The sequence below is a fragment of the Morus notabilis genome, unplaced genomic scaffold (assembly GCF_000414095.1).
Source record: "Morus notabilis unplaced genomic scaffold, ASM41409v2 Scaffold451, whole genome shotgun sequence".
Taxonomy (NCBI): Eukaryota; Viridiplantae; Streptophyta; class Magnoliopsida; order Rosales; family Moraceae; genus Morus; species Morus notabilis.
In genome coordinates this window covers 231,598-241,015 of record NW_010361080.1, presented here as the reverse complement: position 1 = coordinate 241,015, position 9,418 = coordinate 231,598, and the positions used below count along the sequence as shown (strand labels likewise).

Below are 9,418 nucleotides of genomic sequence, written 5' to 3'. Positions count from 1 at the left end.
GTGGTTGTTGGGGAAGTTGCTGTTGTTGTTGGGGAAGTAGTTGTCGACGAGCCAATTGTTTTGGAGGCTTCGATTGCGGGACATGGACCATTCTTGCACCAGATTCCAAAAATGATGCAAGCTGGTCAATCTCAGGATCATCTTGGTCGGCATAAGGCATATACAACCTCATGCACATACTATTCATTTTCTCCTCAGTGGGATAAAGAATTGGTACGGCCATTCCCTGTATATTAAAAGAACATACATTCAATGATTATTTAGGTGGAAACATATTGTAAAAAAAAAACAAATATGCCTATTTCGTAAAATTTACACCTATAAAAATATTATATTTAAACCCTTACCTCGCCACTGTGCATGAGGTCGTCTATCTGTCTAACCTCAACCAATGAAACCCGGCGTGCCTCCCATTTGAGGATTCTAGGAAGATGTCCCTCAACCATCTTTGTAAACGTGGCGCCGATGGTTGGAAATGTTTCGAATGCCCAAACCTGCATTAAACCAATTTTTTTAAGTCTAGTAAACCAATTATGGTATTATTTACTATAAGGCCATGAAAAATTATGCATATAACTCTATGACATACATGGAAGGCCTAAGGAAACCTGCATATTGAGTAGGTTTCCTTGATACTCTTATTACGTCCTTTCCGAACCCATTTCTGGAATTTCTCTCTCAAGTTCTTCTTCAAAGCCTGCAGGGTGCATTTAAAAGACCCCCTGCCCCATGGATAGCTGTTGAAGAATTCTAAATCGTCAACGTAAGACAGCCAATCCAGTGGGACGGTCTTCTTCTCGTCCCCAGATAATAATACTTGTGCTAAAAAATAAATGATAACGGTCCGTGCTTTATCGCTACATTATATCTTCTTCCCTGTGAGCAATTTTTTTAAATCAGCAACCAGTACTACGTAGGACTTAAAATGCTCCAATAATCTTCTATTCTTCGAAGCTTTCAAGATCACGTCCGGCTCTAGAGTTTCCCGCAGTTCAATCCAGTAATTAATGCAAATTCCCTCATTCCAAACCAAGTTGTGGTTCCATTAACCATGAACCACAACTCATGTCTCTTTTTTGTTTCTATCCGCCTCAAAAGCAGATATTGTGTCAATACTCCAAAATATATCATATTTTCAGACATCGAAATAAAATGTCCGAAGGCAGACTCCTTGAAAATTGGCATTTCTGTTTCGGGGTCTAGATTCTGCCTGATTACCTCCAAAGCCTCGATCTTTGACTTCATAGTCACTTTCACTGGGAAATACTGCCGCACAGGATCCATGATCATCTTTAGATGTCCGATCCCAGGAAGTTCACCTGTGTTGTACTTTGGGAGGTCATACTGAAAAGGAAGAAAAAACACACCGGTCATAACCGACTAAAATGACAGAACCGACTAGAATAGACTAAGAAACCAACAAGAACCGACTGAACCGACCATGACCCGACCCAAAATCCCCGCAGAACCGACCAAACAGACAGAACCGACCAAAACCGAACAGAACCGACCAAAACCGAACAGAACCGACCAAAACCGACCTGAACCGACCAAGAACCGACCACCAACTGACCAGAACTGACCTCACCAAGAACCGACCATACTCAACAAGAACCGACTAAGAACCGACCACCAGAAACGACTTAAAACCGACCTAGAACCAACTGAGAACAGACCAGAACCAAAACCGACTAAGAACCGACTATGAACAGACCAATGTTGCTTATATTAAGTTTGTGTTCTTGCAAAAATATATAAGACAAAGTAAAACAAGAATATTACCTCGGCAGATTCCGTTGCCTCGTCGACAACTATTCGGGAAATGACCGTTTTAGTTGAGGAAGAAGAGCTGGTTTTTTATGCCATTTTAGTCGAATTTTGGTGAGCAGGTGGTCGATTTTTGTGTTCGGGAACTTGGTGAGTGGTCGGGGTCGGTTTTTGGTCAGTTTTAGTGGGAACGGAGTCGGTTTTTAATGAACGGTCGGTGTTTGGTGAGGTGGTCGGTCGGCCGAGACGAGAAAGATCGGAGAGTGGATCGGAGAGAGAGAGAGAAAGAGGTGAGAGGAAAGCCGGCGGTCGGTCGTGAGGTTGGTGACTGATCGGAGAGAAAAGCCGGCGGTCGGCGAGAGGTGATCGGAGAGAAAAACCGGTGGTCGGTCGTGAGAGAGCTCAGTCGGGGGAGAGATGGTCGAGCGGTCGATTTCAGGGGGAAGAGAGGGTCTAGCGGCGGTCGGTTTTGTGAGGAAATGAGATTTTTGAAAATGACCTAGGACTAATAGGACCATTTTTTTACCACGTAAGATACACGTCATCATTTTTTTGTTATAAAAAAAAACTGGCCTATTTTCTCAGATTCTAATTTTCTCCGGTCTCTTTTATCAAATTTTCTCTTCCATTTCCTTGTCACTCCGAACATGGACAGAACAATATCTATGGCGGTAACAACCACAGTTTGCGGTCTCTCTCCGGCGCTTAACTCTCATTCTCTCTCATCGTCCACAGCAGACCTTCACCGACCCACTAATTCTCTTCTCTCCTTCAACTCCTTCAAACCCTTTTCTTCTTCCAAGCCACAACCCACCATCAATCTCTCCAGGTACCCCAAAATCCCATCATGGGGGTTTTTTTTCCCTTTCTCTGTTTTTCTGCATTTTCCTCTCATAATTGTTTTTTTTTTCTTGTTCAGGCTAATCCTTTCTCATAGAAAAACAAAGCGCGGACCGAAGATATTGGTGATTTCTGGAAACTCTGAGACATGCCCAGAATCCGAACCAAACGATTCCAACTCGGTATGTGATATTCGCAATTTAATTCAACGGAATTATTGTTTTTTTTTCATGTTGGTTTTGTTAATAAACTCCAAGCTCAGTAATTTCTTTAGTTCCGCATGTATATGTATATTTATTATAATTTCGGTTTATTGAGGCATTTTATTGTTTCCTCAGGAAGCAACAGTTGACATAAAACTGCCCAGAAGAAGTTTGCTTGTGCAATTTACTTGCGATTTGTGTGGTGAAAGAACACAGAGGCTTGTAAATCGACTAGCCTATGAGCGAGGACTTATATACGTGCAGGTATTGATTTGCTTGCCTTAAGTAGTTTTATTGTGGGGATTTTGATTATCTGTTTCGCATTTTTGACTAACTTGGTAAATTTTTTTTTTTTTTTTTTTTTGGGTTACTGCAAATGTTGTCCAAAGGATTGTGGTTTGTTTGAGCCCTGTGCTTTTCTTTTTGTGTATTTTTGGGGTTCCGGATATATATATATATATATATATATATATATGTATATATTTAGATATATTGATAATTCTGGTTATAGTTTCTTAAAAGTTGTAATATATAGTTTTTAGGACCTTTTCTGGTATGCCAAAGGTCTGCATAAAATCACATAAAAGTTAAAAAGTACACAAATTCAACGGTTAGAAACCTGGCCTACCGGTACACCAGGTATACCAGAGAATCTCCCATAGTTTTTTTGGTGAGTCAACACTTTTACAAGTAGCAATTTTTTTGGCTAATGTGTGAGGATGTTATATAACACTGGTAGACAATAAGATGCTGTTGGGACAGTGCTTATTTTGCTTACCACCCATAATATTAAGAGAGCTTTCTAATACTGGTATCCTAAATCCTTGTGGTATTGAGAGAGCTTTTGGAGTTGAGATGGTATAAATTTTAGAAACAGATTTGCTTTCATTTGATGTGAACGATGGAGTTTTTGTTTTTACATTCATCTCACCAACTGCTTGTGAATTCATCAGTGTGCAGGGTGCCTTCAGCATCACAAGTTAGTTGATAATCTCGGCCTCGTGGTTGAGTACGACTTACGGGAGGAAATAAATGCAGACAGAAATGAAGATGACGTTTGACCCTGTAATATTGAGTTTATTGTGTTGTTCCTTTTCTCCTTTTGGTTGAGTTAGATGGTGCTTGTGATTCATAACTCATCTCCACATATATTTAAGTATGAAAGAATTGAAGAGAATACAAAATGTGGAAAAAAAAATCGCATCAATAGCTAATTCAATAATCTGTATTTTTCTTATTCTGCACATGTGAAATAATCGACTCTTTGTAGGATAACAACAAACCATGGCTTGTATAAGGTTGCTAGGCACGGTAGCCTATTGCAGTTGCTAGAATGAGAATGGCTACTCCAGTTCTTATCGACATCCCAGACCATCCTCCTTGAAGACGCAGCGTATTTCCTCCGTTCTGAGCCAAAAGGAATAAGGGCCTTTTAAATCATTTGAGATTCTTAGTTCATGCTAATACATAGAGCTATTTGTATTGTTTTGATAAAAAGAAACAGTAGGTAGCAGCAAATTCAGAGTGTCTGTAGCAGGAACATAAAGAATAGATTAAAATAATTACCAAAGTTGGTGACGGTGCTGGGGCTGTATCGACAGTGGACTCTTCCACAGTAGGAGGCGCTGGAGGGCTCTTGTGAACAACAGTTGGTACTGGTGCAGGTGCTGGTGCAAGTGCATGATGGTGCCTCTTGTGCTTGTGCTTATGTCTATTCTTGTGTTTGTGGGGCGGAGCAGGTGTAGGTGAGGGCCCAAGAACAGGTTCTGGAGCTGGTGGCTTGATCTCTGGCGCTGGCGCTGGCGCAGGTGGTGCCTTTAAGGGTGCTGGTGTGGGCACTGGTACTTCCTTAGCAGGTGCTGGAGCTGGCGTCTCCTTTGCAGGAGCTGGTGCTGGGGGTGCTTGAACTGGCGTTGGGGATATCTGTGGTGCTGGCAAAGGTGGCGGTAGGGGTGGTGGTGGAGAAACTGGTGCCGCTACTGGTTGCAATGGTACAGACGGTGGTTTCGACGGAGCAGAGACCGGTGAACTCTGCGGGGTCTGTGGTGGGGGAAGCGTGGGGCTCACTGTGGGTGCAACCTTAGGGGATGGTGATGATTTTGGTGTGGCTGCACTTACCGGTGGTTGTGTTGCAGCCACCGGTGAGACGGTAGGTGATGACGGCGTTGTGGTTGGCAAAGTGGAGGGCGAAGCTGCTGGGGATTGTGCATTGTTAAGGGATACTGAAAAGATGAAGCAAGACAAAAGCAGAACCCAAAACATTGAAGCCATTTCTGTGGAGGTGAGAACTTGTGGCGTGTATGGTGTGTTTAAATATGAATATGGGAATTGGTGAACCAAGGGAGAATAATTTGGTGGAACATTGGAGGACGAGATGTAGTCTTCATGAGATGGCTACATCTCCTCTAATGATTTGGGAAAACAAGGTTGAAGGTTGTTATGAAAACGATAGGCCAATCTTATTTATGAGATCCTGTTCTTTAGAGGCTGAACAGCGTGAGAGTCTTGGCGTAAAATTAAGGCCCAGTTGGTAGGAACATTTTCTACAGTTTCAGCAATTCCCATTTTTATTTAGTTGCAACTGTTTCAAACTTGATCATTATTATTATCACTATGTATCGTTTCACTAGTTTTGGTGTCAAATTCTATCCCTTTCCTTAAAGATTAAGGTAGAGAGTTCAAATCTTACTAATTATGTGAATCATTTTCATTGGTTTAACAAAACCTCTTGTTCAACCATTTCATTTCATGGTGGCCTTGCATATTAGTGTCCTAGAATAGTTAAAGGATAAAAAAAAACCCCCCATTACCTAACTTTTCGCACCACACCCGTTTGATGCTAGCATCAAACCTGAACACTGGTGCGTGGTCCCCATCAATGGTGAGAGACACAAACAAAATAAAAATAAAACTCTTTTTCTGACTTGCTTGATGCCTCATCTCACACCTTTTTGCGGCTTCTTTTCAATTGTTGAAAGCCCATCTCACACGTCAAATGCAAATGGGGTAAACCATTTTTTTCGCATGGGATTTGCTTGAGCTGCTTATAACTTTTTTATAAGACTCTTTGGAGTGATCCTTAACTTAGATGCGTTATATCTTTGATTGGTTGTGTAGAGAAAGATATTATGTTATATACATTGATGCTGTTATGATGACAAGTGGGACGACCGGGCACCAAACTCCATTGACCACAAACCGATTGGTTTATGATAAGATATGCATTTTTTTTAAGGGATTTAGAGGCCTTTTTGTTCCTCTTTGCGATGTACAAATATAAGAGCGCTTAAGTATGAATATTTTGGTCTATAAATTAAAAGTTCTAGCTATTTCTTTCATCAGAATTCCAATGCTGAAGGACTCCACAGCATTAAAGAAAAGGAAATTTTGGGATGAAAAACCAACTGATAATGGCTAAAATGGTAAACCGTTGTTTTGGCAGAGTTTATTCTCTGCGGGAAGACAATTTCTTGTGTAAAGGTGACTAAGAACTTTACATGCTAATATTAGCGTCTGCATAAAATCTAGGTGAACTTTATTATATTGGTTCACGTTGATGCTGTTTCTAATATTATTTTGTGAAACGAAGGATATAATCCTTCGTGTTGTTGTTTGCAAGGGAAGAAGAGTCGAATTGATGTAATGTATGATAGACGTATGTCTAATTACCATATTGCCTATTAGTAAAATTGTCGATTAAGTTTTTGGACGATAAAATAGTCTTTGTAATTTGAGTTTGATGGATTACTTGAATTGGAAAAAAAAAAAAAAAAAAAAAAAAAAAACCCAACTAAACTAATAAGTAGTGGTTAGATCTTCAATATGATTTTCTTATTACAAACCCTTTAAGAAGTCATTCACAATTCAAAACTTAGAATGATCATCTTGGACAAGAGAACAATTCACATAAATCACTGAGAAGAAAACACCGGCCAAGGGGGTGTAACAATTGAATCACTAATGTTACAATCGAAATCTAGGTGAAACCAAGTATCTTTTGATAGCTGAATAATGCAAAATCCAACTAGTAATTAGTACCCTTTTTGTATCGAAATGGTTCCTTTCTTCACCTCTATCCATAAATTCACCCGCCTGTAGCAAGAGAAAGATCATTGCTTTCATTTAAGCAAAAAGCTTACGGAAATTAAGCATTAACTACTTCAAGAAGAAATTAGTTACAACTAGAACTTTTCCGAGAGTGTTGACTTACATTTTGCGGTTAAATGGATTGGATGTCATGGAGATCAACATCTGGACTTTGTGAATGTTGCAATGTTGCCCCTCCTCTTTCACCGGGCTTGGGACCGGCTGTGTCGACAAATTGTCATTCTAGAACATGACACAGGCAGAGTTGACAACCTGGCTGCATAGCAGCCTGCTTTTTACGTTTTTTTTTTTTTTTTAACATCTCAGAAAGTAGAGTTTTGGCACATAAAGTCGAATGTAGAGTTCAAACCTGGCTGCATAGCAGCCTGTTTTTTACGTTTTTTTAAACATCTCAGAAAGTATAGTTTTGGGCACATAAAGTAGAATGTAGAGTTCAAATATACTTAACCGATGATAATACCATTACTAATGCACCTCTCAAATATCACTTAACCAGTGATATGATTGAGGCTAGCATGCACAAAGCAAAAGCTAGCCAACCAATCCACTTGAAATGACTTGAGAGAAGATTAGTATTGGTCATTAGAAAGAACCCCATCACAGCAAATACTGAGGCAGCTTTGTCAAGAGTAGATGCAGCTCTAGGGTAGGCATCGCGTAACAAAATTGCAAGGGAAAACACCGCGAAGGCAATCACCATGATAACGGTGACTAGCTGTATTGAAAGAGAATAAGATGATGAATTACCCGATGATGTAGAGAGAGCTAAGGTAAGGACTGTTTGTAGAGTAAGAGTAAGCATTGTTTTTCCAGGTCTCATTGGTGTGTTGGATTGATAATCACTCCTAATGTAAACCGGTAAGGTATCTGATGATGTCGATCTTAGGAGGAATAACCTCATTGCTCTGTTGAATGTATACAGATTTGTTATAGTAGGAGTTCTCTGTGTGACCAGAGAAGTTGACTCTACCACAGACCTTACATTTGATATCGACATATATGCTCAGCGAAATGCGGATTTAACTGCAATACAAGAGTACTTCTAAGATGAGCCTTTTGGGGAGTTTGTGGGTGTTCCTGTTGCAGACACGGGAAAAGAAATCTTGTATTGATTCTTAGCTCTCTAGGTCATAGTTCCACTTTCAATTTGAATATATTGAGGCCAAGAGCATGTCAAATTCCACAGTAGGAAGTGATTGTTTCTCCTTTTTTTTTTTTCTTTTTCTTTTTCTCTTGTAATTTCTTCGTAAGCTCCAAGCAAGCGCAAAGCGGACTCTATACAGCACTTCAGTAAAATTCTCAAAATAATCATAAGTGACGTCCAAGAAGAAGTCCTTTTAACTTTTTCTTTATTAGAATACTGTCACTTTAGGTTCTAATATAATATAATAGTTTTACATTGATAGTAATAACGAACCAACTTAGTTTCTTGATATCTAAACTACATTTCATCTTTTGCTTTTACTTTCTTTTGCCTATTTCCATGTTTTCTTTGTTGAATTACACTTTACTTTCTTTTTTCCTTGACAATTATTCACAAACTTTTTCTTATTCATGGCCTACACAACTGGAAAAACTGTCCTACTCTTTAATTGAGTCTCACAATTAAAATTCCATTCTGATATAAAGGCAGTCAAACCGGTCAAGCATAAAATTTCAAGACATTTTACCAAGACTTCCTTTTTCTCAAACCTTTAATTAGTTCCCAGAAACTTCATGGATTCACACTGACTTATTTTCTCTGTGGTGGGGTCCAAAATCTCAAGCCATATTGTAAACCCCACCACTTAGAAAATCTCAGTTCCCAAGAACCAACCATAGTTTCTTCTTGGTCAATAACATGAAAATTCTTTGTAATTTAACATGCCACCAAGTTTCCAGGAAATTAAAGTCCTCACTTTATCAATAACACAACTTTCTGAATTTTAAGTATAAATTCGTACGGACTGTTTGATACTTGTTACTTAAGTTCTTCTCCATGACTAAAAAGAATCACAGCTTCTTGTGACCAACTTCCTTTTCTTTCCAAAGCAGAAAACTACTAATATGGTCTCAGAAAATTTTGCAGAAAATTACCCACAAGCTAATAATTCAAAGTTGTTAAGTTCAGAAGTCGAAACTGCGATTTCGAAGTTTATCCTATCTGCTTCTTTCTCAACAGCCACCATTCTCTTCTTGCTCCCATATGTTCATCAAGATGGAAATTACCAAGTTCCTACTAAACTCTTTAGAAGTTCCCCATTAGCATTGCACGCCTTCGTGATATTTCTGATCTTCGCTTTCTCCGGCTCATATATCGCGTTGTTGTTCCCCGACGAACCGAAAATTTCGAGGCTTTGTGGATGTTTTTCGTTTGTTTCCATGGCTTCATCTGTGGCTCTAGTAGTGATTATGGCTATTGTGAATTATTGTAGTTTCTGTAATCTTCTTTATTTATGGAATTAATAACATGATGCTATCATTGATGCTGATTGAAATTATACAGTTTTTTCTCGTGTAGG

The 9,418-nt window shown here is 39.3% G+C and overlaps 2 protein-coding genes across 2 annotated transcripts; one reads left to right on the top strand and one right to left on the bottom strand.

Moving 5' to 3' along the window:
- The first annotated feature begins 2,376 nt into the window (after window positions 1-2,376).
- On the top strand, window positions 2,377-4,276 carry LOC21408505. The gene is made up of 5 exons (XM_010098403.2): window positions 2,377-2,596; window positions 2,687-2,789; window positions 2,946-3,074; window positions 3,764-3,875; window positions 4,081-4,276. Exons 1-4 carry the CDS (start codon window positions 2,415-2,417, stop codon window positions 3,869-3,871), a joined length of 522 nt encoding a protein of 173 aa, XP_010096705.1. The 5' UTR covers window positions 2,377-2,414; the 3' UTR covers window positions 3,872-3,875; window positions 4,081-4,276.
- Window positions 3,867-5,409, bottom strand: LOC21408504 (lysine-rich arabinogalactan protein 19). Its single transcript, XM_010098402.2, has 2 exons — window positions 4,377-5,409; window positions 3,867-4,217 (listed from the first exon to the last, which is right to left on the bottom strand). The coding sequence occupies exons 1-2, from the start codon at window positions 5,079-5,081 to the stop codon at window positions 4,113-4,115; spliced, it is 810 nt and encodes a 269-aa protein (XP_010096704.1). The 5' UTR covers window positions 5,082-5,409; the 3' UTR covers window positions 3,867-4,112.
- Window positions 5,410-9,418: the final 4,009 nt, after the last annotated feature.